The 15,545-nt window shown below is 39.4% G+C and overlaps 1 protein-coding gene across 1 annotated transcript in view; it reads right to left on the bottom strand.

Moving 5' to 3' along the window:
- Window positions 1–15,545, bottom strand: part of OSBPL11 (oxysterol binding protein like 11) — a 40,557-nt gene that overhangs the window by 5,666 nt on the left and 19,346 nt on the right. Inside the window, exons 6-10 of the mRNA XM_065638053.1 lie at window positions 12,474–12,675; window positions 8,244–8,389; window positions 6,022–6,162; window positions 3,546–4,044; window positions 1,758–1,944 (exon numbers count right to left, since the gene is read on the bottom strand). Coding sequence (XP_065494125.1) covers window positions 1,758–1,944; window positions 3,546–4,044; window positions 6,022–6,162; window positions 8,244–8,389; window positions 12,474–12,675 — 1,175 coding nt within the window. The remainder of the gene's footprint in view (window positions 1–1,757; window positions 1,945–3,545; window positions 4,045–6,021; window positions 6,163–8,243; window positions 8,390–12,473; window positions 12,676–15,545) is intronic.

Here is a 15,545-nt window from a genome sequence, read left to right on the forward strand (position 1 = left end):
CTTCAAGTTGCATTGCTCTGTGACACACAACCATTCCCAGCATTGCAGTTCATAATACCTGCCTGAACTAATATTAGTGATAAAAACCTGCTAGCATTTATGTGCAAGCTTGGTTTGACTGATACATGCCTAACTCTTTGATTGATACATCACCCTGTGTTTCACCAAAGAGGTGCAGGACCAAATAGCCACTATCCAGCTGAGGTCTAACAACAAGGGTCACTCTACCAAAAAAAAAAAAAACCTATAACATTGCCATAGCAACTCACTTGCACTCTGCGTAACCATGACAACACGGCTGCTTCCCCATCAAGAGACTCTTTTGGCAATGTCCAATCATCACCATGTCACATTTTCAATAGTTACAGTACCTTGAGTGTCTTTAAAAAGCCTCTACATCTGTGACTGCTTTCCGAGAAAATAACAAAAACAGTTCCCAAAAAATCAAATCATTGAAGTGAAATTGCATCCTATCGCTTATTTTTTACGGCATGACAGGAGCTATAGCAAAGTGGAAGATACACTGTAAGCAATGGAAACAAAAGTCACAAACTATGCATAATTTAAAATTGCCACAAGTGAAACAGAGCTACACATAATCTTTGGTTTTCCAGATGCCATTGGGACAGGGGAGCTATGGCTGCAAGTTAAATTCAAAGTATGTACAGGAATTTATGGGGAAAAGTGCTTTAAGATGGAGGTTTTGATGTTTGGCTTTTGTTCGTTTGGTTGTTCTGTTCTCCTTGAAGCAACCTTTCCCTTTTCCTGAAACAGTAGGGTTTTAGAGAAGACTGCTGATTTTTTGCAACCTGTAAGAGCAACCCACATTTAACAAGTTCTTGTATTTCAGGCTGTTATGTATTTTATTATTATCTCTAACACATTTAATCTAAGAAAGGTTTAAACAAGCACTGTCCAGATAACAGCTGAGAGCTGGAATAAGATATGCTTTGTGTGATTACTACTTAATTTTCTCCTTCCTCAATTAAATGTCTATTAGCACAAGGCTAATCTGCAGAGGTCTTTCTATAAAATGTCTAAAACCATTGATATTAGTGATTTTGCACTAAGTGTGCAGATACTTCCTAGAATCTGCTTGAAGTATCTTTCCCTGGATCGTCTTTCTCTTCCCTGTTAGTTTTTGAACATTCATATACACGAATTACCACTACAGGAATTACCATTTTTGCCTTTAAAACAAGGTATTTTTACCTAGCGATTTTCTATAAGTTGCTTAACTTGATAGTCTTATGCTTCTTATACAGAAATCCCAAGACCAATAAGTAACAGAAGACTATTTACTAATGATCCCTGCAGTGCAACGACAGCACATGTCGCAAACAACATGCAAACCTTTAAAACAGCAAGATCAACCTCATTTCAAATAAGGACCAAAGAGAAAAAGTAGGAAAAATTAACCAACTTCTGTCAGTAATAAGAGAATCTGTGGCAGCAACAAATAAAAGTCAGGAGCTCTGTTTTCCCACTGGCTTGAACACATAGTCAGACAAAGATGGAATTTCCTTACTCTCTTTAAAGGCAACCTGAATTTTTTCTTTGAGGATCACATGAGATGCAACTGTTTAGCTATGGTATTGTTTAAGACCATAACAATGCCTTCAAGTATTTATAAACAGGAAAAACCTACATTTTTTCAGACTATCCAATGAGAACTATTCAGCACACAGAACAGTATTCACACAGCTACTGCTGTTCTAGAATGTGTGTTACACGGGAAAAAGAAAAATTGTTCTCACCGATGCAATTTACCACCATAGAAGGGCTTGGTGTGAAAGTTAATACTTGCAGAATATCCAGTCTTTGCACAGTTAATGTTGACTTTTCCTCCCAGTTCTACCCAGGGAACAGTTAAAATTGACCGAGCATACGCACAGGGCAGAGAGAATGTGTATTCTTCCCCATGTTCCAAAAGACTTAAGAGACCTGTGTGAAGAAATACAAGAATCCCTAAATCAGCACCACTTCAGAAAAGATCAAACAAGTTACTGAGACAGACAGCAAATACTACATCGGACTACTTTTCCTCATAGCTCCTCACATACACACACAAAAAAACAAACACCATACACACACAAAATTGAAATTCGTTACAGATTCAAGATACAAACATTTTCCTGAAATAAGCAACCTGTGTAACATGCATTTATGTTTCTTTTAGGAAAAGACATTAATCCTAGTAACATTGCTCTATGAAGTACAACATTGTGCTGTGCAATATACTTTTCAGTAGTAGGTAAAAGGGCTGGTCCCTCTCTTATTGACGGTTCTGGACCACAGCAGCATAAGACTTACGTTGCCAAAAGGAAATAGCAAGTGAACACCCTGACCTGCAGATCCTGAGGAAGGCTAATACTCCTTTTTTCCCCTCCCTGTAACACATCCCACCCTACCTGAAGGCAGGTAGCAGATACAAGCCTCCTCACCGCACCTTCTCTGCCAAGATAAACCCAACTCTTTCCTAACAGTAGCTTTTGCAATAAATGTCAAGAATCTCTCAAAAAACTGGAACTTTCTTTGGGTTTTAAGATGTGTGGGTTTGTTCTATTCCTATAAAAAAGCCACGGGATCTACCTCTTGCTGTTACAAGAACATAGAACGACAACTGACTGCTGCCTGCATCCACTCGTGCCTGCGTATTACGTTCTCAGTCTGAGTCTGATGCAAGTACAAAAAACATGAGAAATTCTGAAAAGTTATGACACGATTTGAGAAATGCCCTAGAGGAGACATTAACTCCAGAAATTACCTGGGAGAGCCAAAGCACCGAGATGTGCCTCCCACATCCCCTGTCACGTATGCAGTCACCACATAAGTGCCTGCAATCCCCAGTTACTGGGACACATATGCAGGGGACACAGAACAGGAGATGCTGCCTCATCCCTTACAGCGAATGCGGCTACTAAATGGATATTACGGTGTAAGGGCAGTTACCTTTCTCCCTAAATGAATTGATTTCTGTAGTTCAAATCAAAACTTGCATAGTAAGATACATAAGTGCGATATATGCAAATTGAATACCACTTCTATTCCATAAATGTCTGGTGCAAATTAGTTTGTCCGATGCTTGTAAATTGATATTTATGAATGTTTCCAATTATAGTAACTGCCCTTTAGTTTAAAAGTTGAATTTTTATTTTCAAATATAATCCTGGTTTTGCGTAAACCATAAACCTATCTAGTTTTTCCCCCTCCATATGAAAATTTGCTGTTTATGAGGACTTGCAGAATCTTCCGTACTTTGCAAACGATAAAGTAAGAAGTCACTAAACAACTGTACATTAAGGTTTACAGATCACAGAGACTAGAGGAAAAACAAAAGTACATTTGAAAAAAAAAAAAGATATGAGAACGCACAATAGTAGCTGACATCTCTACAAGCAAACTTTTTTTGGGAAGTCTTTGAAACAAAACTAACAAGCAGTACTCATCTGTATTTCTGCCAGAGACATACAACATCAAATTTCCCCTCAAACTAATATTTTAACAGCTTTCTAAAATGAATAAAGGACAGAAGTTCCACTTACCCTCACCAACCATTGTCACTCCTATTGACATTCCTAAGAATTTACTTTTTGTCCAGACATGGGCATTGACACACATCTTTCTCTCTGCACACTCGGCATAAAACCCTGAGACAGGAGGATGGTGGGACACTTGCTCGGCTACAAATTTTACTGTATAATAGTCCAGCTCTGTTTGGCCTTCCAGATCTTTAGAGAGAGTTCCTTGCTCTGAAGGGGAGTGAGCAGAGAAGTTGCTGCCAGCATCAGTGGCTACATCGCTCTTCGGCAGCCTCCAGGAGCAGTGAAACGTTTCCCCGATGATGGGATTGTACGGTTTCTTTGCGATCGCTCCTTTGCGACCTTCGTGAAATGACGTGAGATAATACTCCACAAAGCGGATCATCCTCTCCTCAGGGGTAGCGCCATTGGTGATTGCAATGAAGAGGTCTGGATGGGACATGAAGTCCGCGTACATCTCCAACAACGATCGCTTCTCTAAAATAAACGTGGGAAGAACCACCTGAAATAGAAGAAAACCCAGAAAGCTCTAGTTAAGTAAAACAAAGAAAAAGACATTTTTGCAAGGGAAATTCTCAGGTGGAGGATTCTGTCCTGTTTTGGACACCATACTTTCAGACAGAACTTTCTTCTCCCTCTTCTAAAATGTGAGCAAAACGCAGTGATCAGAGGTCCCAGAAAAGCAACTTACAAAGAGAAAAAAGCCAAATAAGTACTATTAGGACTAAAGTGGTTGAAAGGGAGTGAGCATCCCTCAAAAAACATAAATGAGCTGCAAAGAGATAATGTGTTCCACATGTCTGTGGAGGAGAAAAAAAGCAGGAAGGAGCTCAAACTATAGCAAGGAAGGTTCTGAGCAGAGGTTAAGAAAGGTTTTTGTCTAATGGAGAGAAAAGCTGGCAAGCTGTGCCAGCGCTTGAGAGCCTGCAGAGACTCTCTTGCCTCAGCAACTAGGACAAGCATTTCTGAGAAACAACAGAGTAAAGGTTGATCCTGCACCTCTGAGCAGAAGACCTTATACTTCCCCAGCTACATTTACCACTATAACAACCAGCCTGTCCTTTGCTGCGCCAAGAGCAATACTGTAGAGTAAGAGGCTGTGGGTATCAGTCTTTTCCTTCCCTGTAGTAGCAACTAACCTCACATAACTAACTGTCATAAAGAGCAACACAGGGTGTCTCAATCATGAGATCAAGCCCAATTACACCAGCTGCATTCAAAAAGGCAGAGCGCAGACACAAGACTTTCAATAGATATAGAGGTTAAGCTGAATTCACTCACCATGTTGTTGCAACACCAAAACCTGGAAAATCAAAGTTGCTTTTCATTTCAGTGCCCTGATATTCAAGTTAAATGTGATTCTAACACTCCATTACCTGTTTTGAAGTCAGACTTCACATTTCAATGCTTTGCCTGCTCTGAACTAAAGACAATTCCACACAAAAGTCACAACTGGGAGACAGACTTGACAATTTGTTCCAACTAAGAGAAAAAGACAGACCAAATCCACTCTTCAGTATAAGGGAAATAATGACTTAATGAGTTCCTGATTAAGCAGCAGGGGTTTAAGTCTGGCTCAGAGGCAACGGGACCTGCTCATACCACCTTTTTTCCTAAATAGTGAAATGTAAGCTCCACAATACAAGTGCTTCTAGTGGCCAAGTAGCTAGTGCTCAAAAAACACCACTTGGAAAAAAAATATAATCCATAATTCCAAGAAAGAGGGAGCTTTCCTCATTCCATGCCACTGTAAAATCTATTTTCTCTTTAAAAGTGTCTAGTGCTTATGGTAAGAAGTCTTTACAGGAGTGAACTGAACATAAGCTGGTAGCAGCCTTATCTTTGCAGATTTGCTGCCCAAGTTGTCTAGTAGCAACTGAGCATTAATTTTTTCAAAGTTCTTTACCTCCGAGATCTGCACCGTAGTGTCAAAGCCACTGCTCTCCAGTATAACTTTGCTCTTGCTTGCTATGGCTGTGAGCAAACATGGAAGTGAGAATAGGACAGAGAGGTATAAACAGACATCTGAGGATAGATAATGGGAACCAAAAGCAAACTTATTTTCAGAAGCAGCAGGAATACAGGTGTAGGGTTATGCAAGTTGCATGTAAAAGCATTATCAAGTGAGAAAAAAAATCATGGAAGGAAAGCAGAAAGGTAAAAATACGAAAAGGCTGTAGAAAACAACACAAGAAGAGTAAGGTACAAAGGCAGGAAAGAAAACAGGTCATTATAGGAAAGCCAACAAATATGTAGTAGACAACACAAAGAAAATGTAATAGAAAAGAAATGGTCAGCTGCATTAAAGAAAATCCACCCCCTCAGCACATTTCACTTAAAAACCTGTGTCAAACTGGATCTTGAGACCTGAAGTTGTTACAGGCCACTATTTCATATTAAACTCAATATCGCTCAATACGGCAGCTGAATTTAAAATGGCACTTTCACTGCAGGCGACCGTCACACATCAGTTACTTACTCTTGTTAAGTCCATGCCAAGTTTCAGCTGAGACAAGAGATGCAAGATAACACTGCGCTGCTCTTCCACTGCTCCTAGATCATCTTCTTTATCATCACAGATATCCTCCAGCTCCTCCTCTGGATTTATTTCTTCAGGTTCCTGCGATAAGAGCCATAAACGATCAGCTTAAAGATGTGACTGGCCACACGACATCCAGAAATTACTTCATATCATAGAATCACAGAATCATTTTGGTTGGAGGAGACTCTCAGGATCATCAAGTCCAACCATAACCCAACCTAACTCCAGCACTATTTAACTGTCCATGTATGAAAAAAAGACTAAAACTGCTGCAGAGAGCTACACAATGGAATTTACCACCAAGATAAACAACAGTTGAAGAACTGAAAGGGACACTAAGATAACTTGGTGAAAATTTCATTTTGGAAGATTCAGACTAAGTTTTCCTCACCATTTTTCACATGGGTCAGGGGAGGAAAAAAAATGAAAAGCTGAAAAGCAAGTATGACCTGTTTTCCTGTAAATTTTGTGATCTAACATTATGGCAAGCATCTAATACATACACAAAAATAGTGAAGCAAAAGCTAGCAGAAATTCCAACCGTCTCAGTAACACCCCTCCATCTCCGCTTGACTTCAGGCCTCCCAGCGTTGCCATCATTACTCCAAAGGCTACAGCAAACGGTAGATCCCAGTTACTTGCCTACTGACGTGCCCGGTGACAAGCGACGAACATATCTACAGGCTGGTCTTCACAAGTGTTATCAGTGTTGCAGCTAGTGCCAACACGTAACAGTAAAGGAAAAGTAACCTGGGAGTAGTTTTAAAAAAACAACAAAAATCCCACACATACACACGTGGGTTGTCTGTTGTTATAACCAAGGCGCCCAGACACACTAGCAGAAATTATATTAGTGCCGTTTTATCAACCATCACCCCCAAGCAGAAGGTGGGACGCTTCAGGCAGCAGAGATGGGGTGTCCCTGGGGCTCTGCACAGCATCCTCCTGGGACTAACAGCTGAAGGGAGGCAGATGTGGAGGGGAGAGGCACCGAATGCCGCAGGAGGGCAGCGATACGCGTCTGCCTGAGCAAAGCCCTTTGGCCAGAGGCACCTGCCCCAGCTCAAGGCAAATGTATGAATACTCAAACCACCAAAAACAGGGAGCCAGGCCTTCACACGGAGCTCTAACCGTGATGCAAACTGCAGTATCACACAGGTGACTCCTTTCCGAGGAGGCTACGCTGTTCTGCCATTATAAATAAGAGAGCTGAAAATATCTAAGGGGAGCGATAAGACTAGTCATATCCCAAATACAGACAATTATATACATTAAGCACTTGGACTAACTCAATTATTAGAAGGAATTAAGTTATTTCTTTGAGAGCTCCTGGTTTGTTTCATTTTTTCTTTTTTTTAACTTAGTAGCAACTACTCAGATTAATTTAAAAATCTATAAACTACAATGACTGAAAAAAATCTTTTCTGTTTCGTTTTCACTATAAGATAGCACAGTGCTGCTGCAGAGACGTGAAACAGCACGTTATCTTTTCACAGTGATACAGTCTCATCCAAACAACTGTGTGAAACCAACTAGTATAAAAAGAACGTAATTACGATTTTCTAGCCCAGTTAGGAAAACATGTTCTTTATCATAACCCCTGCTGGTTTTTTACTTTCATATTTTGTACTTGAAATCAATTTTGACAGTTATAATGATACAGACTGCAGCTGTATTTCAAATAAACTAAGCCATCCTGAAGTGATGAGGGTTGCTCAGATTAAGAACAACAGACACAGCAAGAGCTAGAAAAGAAAGAAGGGAGATTTAATAGCTGGAGACTGGCAATTTAATCTTTCGTCTGCTTAGGCAGTTCTTGGGCCTATTTTGAGTGTCACACATTCCAGTCAGGTTTTTGCACTTCAGTTTCCAGTTGTTTTCGGTCAAAGTGCAAGGGAACACTGCTTGTTTCAACACCTTGCATTATCAGCCCAATTGGCTCCCACCACTTAACAGCTAGTTACAGAAAGCAGTAAAAATCACTGAAAAAGCAATTAGAAAGTTTCATTTATTGCAACTGTACTCACTCTTCCAATGCAGCCAATCAAGAAGCGTTAAAAGATTTGTCACTAAATCATTTTCACGTAATATGATTGAAACATTTACAGGTATTCCTCAAAATAATTCCCCACAGAAATGGGATGTTCATATTACCTTACCCTTGTTAGCTGGCAGGGCTCTGCAACGGGCTGCTCTTCTCTGACCGATGCTGCCTTGTTTATCTCTGCTGGGAAATTCTGCGCTGCTCCATTTTTGAAGTGGTTTGTCAGAGATATCTTCGGATCCAACCAACTGATTGTTGTTCCTGAAGCAAAAGAAAGTTTGCGCTGAAACTTGCTCATTCTCTGAAAGGTCAGTGAGTAGCAGTTTTCACAAAAGAGCTATATATATATGTATTTTTTTTTTTAAGGAATCAGCTGAAAGCAGCCAACTCCTGCTGCAGCCAATCCCTTCGGCAGCCACTAAACAAAGGTGGTGCAATGAGACACCACCCTCAGTGATCATTAGCACAAACCCTACGATTGGTGAGCTGTAATACATGCAACTTGGACTGGAGAAACTAGTTGGTGTCATGAAAGGTGTAATCAGACACTGCAGGAAGAACCCAGCACCACGGGAATGTTAAGTAACCCACACAATTTCCTTTAACTGGTACCAAAATAAAAAAAGTCAGTCACTTGTCAGGTTCTCAAACTTCTGGATGAAAACGAGCTAAAGCAAAAGTTTTGTTGCCAGGTTTTTTTTTCCCCTCTGGAGATGGTAACTGGTCTTTTCTCAGGTAAGCGCACAGTGTTGAATAAATAATAGTTGCTCAAAAAAAAAAAAAAAGCTGCAGGGCTTGGAAAGCTATTACTCAACTCAATGATTCCAGCATCTCTAGTTACTTCCAGCTAATTTTTCAGAACGGATCGGGTTCCTCATTAATAATGCAGATGTTCCACTCTTTTTCAAAGGCTAATAAACGTACAGGTGACTCCAGTTAGTTTTTACTGAAGAATACACAAACTGGCAAACCGTCTTGGCCGGGTTGCAAACACAGAAATTACTGAGAAGTCTGAATTTATACCGCCACGCGGCAGTTTCCCGTGCTCAGGAACCTACACTGAGGTGTCTGTTGTCTCTTCCTACATGATCCACAACCCTTTTTTCAAGATATCTGTGACCTGGAACTAGGTCACACTCTCAACCACAACACGCAGAATAAGCTTAATTCAGATAAACAGCAGCATTTCTGTCAGGAACATACTGGGGTGGGAAAAAGAGTCCAGTTTTACTAATGGGACAAGATAACTTTTTCCACAGCACCACAGTTATTTTCATGAAGTCTATTACTCCTAAATCCATTACACAAAAAGAAACAAGAATCCCTCAGCAGTTTAAGCTATTTAAACAGAAGTTTCAAAGAAGGCAAAAAACCAAGATGCTCATAACATCACTGTCATGCTTACCTTTTTGAAAAGGTTTTTACTCATCTTTAAAACCTCTTCATGATACCTGTTTTCTGAGCTGTAACTTTCAACAAAATCTCTAACCACATGTTCTAGGCTGCATTTAGTCCACATTCACTGCCTCAATATTAGCTTCAATTTAGCAAGTAGCCTCCCTTTTATACTCTCTATCAGCTACTTCTAAAACAACCCTATTTATTATTAAGCTCTGTTTAATTTTTGCTGTTAAATTCTAGGAGGTTTTTTTAAAGTGATCTGAGCTACAAGTTGTGTTTTAATCTTTATGAGAGGACAGGATAGCACACTATTACTTCTCTTCTAAGAGAAGATCATGTTCAAATCTGCTTTTGACTGTTGTAGGTAGCACAAGTTATTCTCTTGTGATCGCTTCCTCCCCCAAAAGTCTTCACCCATTTTTTTTTTAAAACAGTTTTCAGCATCTCCCCTCTGCTACAACATACGACCTCTCAGAGTCCATAGTCTTCGCTTTCAACATTTTTCCTCAAGAGTTGCAAATTGTTGTTGCAATTCACCTTTATGATAACAAAGTACTTTTAAAAAAAAAAAAATCCAGTACATTTCACCACTTTTGACTTGAATTTAAGTAAAGTTAATAGCTGCAACTTCCCTGTCCATCTTTTAAGTCTGTGATTTATGGTCTACCTTGAAGCAGCTGGAGCAGTATTTTCATTCTGCTATTTTTTTTTCTTTGAACATTTTATAGTAAACCGGCACTCTTACATAACTTCTAATCCTTGTTTTTCAAGCCTGACAAGCACTTGCCCAACGCATTCTTGGCAGTCAAGTACCAGTCCAACAGACCTTGAAACACTTTTTCTGCTTCATGTTTAAATTCACATTCTGTTAGACAAGTCTCCTCTTCATCACCACTTCTTGCAGCATTTCACTTGGACCTAGCTGAAGTGTGCCGTCCTGCTTTTTTAATCCTCGGAAGATTAAATACTGCTTTTATATGTTTTATTAGATAGAACAGTCTGTATTCAAGCTTTTTTCCCTACATCATTTGATGTTTTCCTACACTTACATACAGAAATGCCTCCTGCAGCATCTGCATTAGGCCACAACCCTTTTCCATTCTGTATGACCCTCTGAAGCCCACCAAAAAGACTTCACCAGTTGAACCAGAAGAATAAGTATTGCTCCCAAGTGTGGGGGGGAAATCTAAGCTAAATAGACTCAAAAAATTAACTCTGGACCCAGTAATCCAACTTGCTGCTCCTCTCCACAATACCACCAGAAATCTTCAAGACTTGGACTTCTTAAAGCAATGTTTGTACTTTTGGCCGTTAACAAGCAGATACCAACTGAACTGCAGTCAGATGAATTGAGCTTTTCCCTGAACGGTTAAAAAAAGTTAAAAATAAGACCCAAAAACACTCATCAAGGAAAAAACCCCCTATCTTCTTAAGTTATTACAGTGGTGCTCATGGGCCCTACTTATTTCTCCTGGTACTAGTGGGTCACCTTAGTAAGACATGCAAAAATGCCAAAACGAAAATACTTCTGAGGTGTACCTCCCACAGTTATGCATCAACAGTTAAAAAAAAGGGAATAGGAAGAGTTCTTCCAGTGTGAGTAACTCTGAAGTTCAGCCAAAGATTTGGAGCCGTGCCATCCAGTTTTTCATTTTTTAAAATGGTATTTTGAACTCAAATACAGCAAAAAAAGCTAATTCATCCTATTCACACATTCTCTTTTAATGCCTGTGGTGATTTAAGAATCACAAGCTATTTTTATATAGTTTCAATACTTTTATACAACGTCTTTTTTCCTCTTAGAAGCTAAATTAATTACAGCTCTGAAATAATATGCACTGGCAAAGCAAGTACCACAAATATGATAGGAATATGGGAAAGATAAGGTAAGAGACAACTTATGAGTGTACTTTGTTACATACTAACCATAACTACCCTATCTGTTGTGCAAGAGAAGCATCTGAGAATCCTCAAAAGCTTTTTCCTCACAAAAAGCCACAAAGTAAATCCATGAAAAAACAAAGTCACAGTAAGATGCAAAAGAATTTACAAACAGGAAAGAACATATTCAGTTCCATACACTGCACAAAAATGAGGTGGAACAATTCTAGTAAGCACCTACCTATGACTGTGCAAACACAGCAACATATTAAGTCTGCTGTCTGTGAACCCATGTTATTCCACACCCATTAGCAGCAGGGTTTGGGGTTGTGGGGTTTTTTTGTTTGCTGGGGTGGTTAGTTGCTTATGAAAAAGATTGGGTTTTTTTAATCTTTAACCACTTTGCATTTGCTTACAAGTCTGTTCTGGCCTCAGAACGGAACCCGACACTTACCTTAGCCTATGTTTTAGGCTAGGATGTTAAATCAAAATAAAAATACTAATAAATACACAGTTTTAATAATAACCTGTGCAAATATAGAGCTTTATATTTTAATGCTTAACTAGAAATGAAACCTACACACTTGTAAATGCTTATAATATGTGTTTAGTGTGTGAAAAAAAAAAATAGGGTCAGACAAGCATGACATTTGACGGAGCTGTACTGGACACCACACATCATAGAGCCTGCAATCCCATAAAGTTCCCCCTCTACTATTACTGTTCCTGAGCAATGAGTTACATCCCAATGGCAGCCTTCTGGTTGTGGTGCCTTATGTACTTTATTCTGTTGTGAGATGCTCCACAACAATTAGATGTTACATTTATGCAGCTGCTGCCACAGACTTCTTGATAGAATAAGCGATAAAGAAAATACACAATGTGCATGGAGTTCCACCCAACACCAGCAAGTCAGATTCTGGAGAAATTCACAAGAAACCAGACAGCTGGCACTTTTCTCTGCCCATGTGAAACTGGATTTAATGGAACAATTATTTTTGCAAGAAGGAAAGGATTCAAAGTGTTTGTGGTAGAGTTCTGCTCTGTGAGCACCTATACCCACCTGCTGGTAAAGATCCCTTTTGTTGAGAAGCATGTTGTAACTGGAGAATATGGAAACAGTCATTTAAGCAGTTCATGGTTGCCATGGAAGTTGCTTTGAGCATTAACAGGTCTTGATCCAAGGATGTAAGGTGACCGGAGACAGGAAGGCATTCTATGCTCCTGATCAAGTCTCTCTGCTGGCCCTCAGCCTGAGACATCATCTGTCAAACAAAACAGTCATTTATCAGGTGATGGAAGTGTGTTCGGTGATACCTGTTTAGCTGTGCACACAGAGGATCCCAAATGATTTTATAGCAATAATAAAACTACAAGGTAATAGATGTATATAATGTTAACTATACTTTTTTTTATACAGCTATTAAAGAGTCATTAAATGCATTATGAAATTCCCACAGCAATACACGGCACTTTACTAACAAGAAAAGAATATCAAAGTGCCTTCAAAAAAAAAGGGAAAGAAGAATTTGACCATGGTACTTGCTGCAGTAAATATCAAACGCTTTCATGCTTGGTTGATAGTGATGGGAGGGGTGAAAACCACACACAGTCTGTGTGAGGAGTAATTAAGCTCTGAGCTCTACACAGCCTGGACGAGGATCTGTGAGGTTCTACCTGTGGGCATTGAGATCTTTCCACTCCCTACAAGAAGAGATCCAGCACTTTAAAGACCTGTATTGCTCAGTCTGGCTCAAACCACACAGGATTCTCATTACTGTCTGCTCTGCCACCACATTCAGCATCATTATCTCACTAGCTACTTCGCAGAGAAGGATTGGAAAAAAAAAAAAAAAAAAAAAAGGAAAATCAGCATATTGCCCGATTTTGAATCACAGAGATGAAAGCAAACTTCTAGACAAGCTAGTCCCTTTTCTGGGGAGTACAAACAGCATTAACGTAACTGGACAGCGCTACTCTGCGATTATTACATGTTCTGGCAGTTAAATGAATTGTAAAAACAGACTGAACTAGCAGAGCAGAAAAATTAAATTATTACTTCATGTGTTTAACTGCTATGGCATTACTTAGTTTTTTAATTCACCATTCCTAGCAGTATCTTGATTACTTTTTTCATTACCTTTGCCTGCAGTCTGTTCCAGGAAGGTTTTATGCAATAAATACTTAAGCAATATCTATTTATTCAAGTTCACAGTAGGTATTTGGAACATTTTAGGGCTTGGCTACATAGTGTGCTCTGGTGTGAATTTACAGAGCATCAGCTCTTTGGAAGTGGAGTTAACTGTGCACAGTCAGCATCCGCATGTCCCAGGAGTCACAGGGCAGAAAGTTGTTAAAACAGTTATTGCCTTGCCCATGCAAACACACCAGCTGCTATCGGAACATGTATCTTATTTTCTTTCAGTCATAAACACAATATAACTCTTTGTGTGCAAGTTTTAGTCCAATACTCTAAAAAACACTCCTGGGAAAGAAAAAAAAAAAACGACAAAAGAACACACACAGATAATAGTTGACAAATCACCACAACCCTTCTGGTGATTCTTCATTCTTAGTAATTTCCTACGTGGCAGCACCTTGTTCCAGGATCAGGCCAGACAACAGCACAAGCCACACTATTCAGCACTGACGTTGAAACAGGCACATTTCCCCTTTCAAAGAACACACTTTGAATAGTTCTAAGTTTTTCCTGCTTATATACTCAGATTTGTAAAAAAAAAAAAAAAAAAGAAAAAACACACACCAAGTCAGCAGCATGACTTGTATTTGGCCAAGAACAAGGGGAAGTAGAAGGGAAAGGGACAGAAGACTCAGCTACAGTGCAATTCATGGGAAAAATCAAACAAGGTCACCGTAGAGCAGATCCCTTGAAAGAGCAGCTCTTCTTCCCACAGCTTCTCAAACAGAATTTTTAAGTATTAAAGCTATATCATGCTCAAGTGAAACAGGCTTGCACCTGCCCTGGAAGTATTTTATCTAAAAAAAAGCAGGCATTGTATCTAACAAGGATTTTTAGCTTAGTAAACTAACTTTTTAGTTAGTAAACGAACTTTGACATTCAGAAAGGCTACCATTACTGAGGATTCTTCATCTGCACAGGTCAAAAAAAATTAAGTTGATAAATAATCATGCTATGTCACCAAACTCAGTAACAATCAAAACAGAACAGGAATAGTTTTGTGTTCTTTGCAATGCTAAGAAAAATCATTCTACTTTACTTCCCACCCAGGGAGAATCCCAATGAGAGGACACAAGCCCCTGCTTCAGTGCTCCAGCTCACACACTCTTTCCTCCCTCGAATTTTGAATGCCGTATCACCATCTGAAAAGTCAAAACCTTATAAAGTCATTTCTAGAACATCACCTCACTGAAAGGTAGCTTCTCAAACACCAAAAAAAAAAACAGATAAAAGAAAGAAAAACTGCTAAGAGAGCTAGTAGCACGAATTCTGTAAATATTGATGCCATATTCTGTATTGTTGCTGTTTTCATGCAATGGGTAGAAAAGTGCAAATACTATTTAAGTTTACCATATGTTGTTACTGTTGTACCACACCAGTAAGAAGTTTATCACAAGAAGGAAGAGGCAACTTGACAAATCAAACTGAAAAGCAACTATCTGTAAAGCTTCAGTTTTAAAATGAATTCGGAAGAGAAACTTCTCTTTCGGAAGATAAAGCAGATGAACCAGCTCATAGAAAGCAGAAGCCACAGAAATGCCAGCTGAAGTTTTCCTGGGTACCTGACAGGACTTCGCATGTCTTTGCATTAGCACTATAGGAGACTTTACTGCTATTTGGGAACATAAAGAGGATGGCAGCAGTTACCCTTTGGCAAGACATCAGCAAAAACAGAGAGATTCACAGACTGCAAGGTCTGAACAGGCAGCCACTTTGTCTATCTTCCTGAATAACTATGCCACAGCACTTGATATAAATCAAGGAACAATGACGATGACACCAGGGGAAGTGCTTCCCACTGATGAACTTAACACAACGCTCAGCCACTTATTTTAAGGTTAATGACGCTTACAATACAGAGCACTCTTCTGCCCCAGTTGGTCCAAGTTCAACATCTAACTATTTACACATGCTAAATCCTTATTTGCCAAATCA

This window comes from Caloenas nicobarica, chromosome 6, assembly GCF_036013445.1.
Source record: "Caloenas nicobarica isolate bCalNic1 chromosome 6, bCalNic1.hap1, whole genome shotgun sequence".
Taxonomy (NCBI): Eukaryota; Metazoa; Chordata; class Aves; order Columbiformes; family Columbidae; genus Caloenas; species Caloenas nicobarica.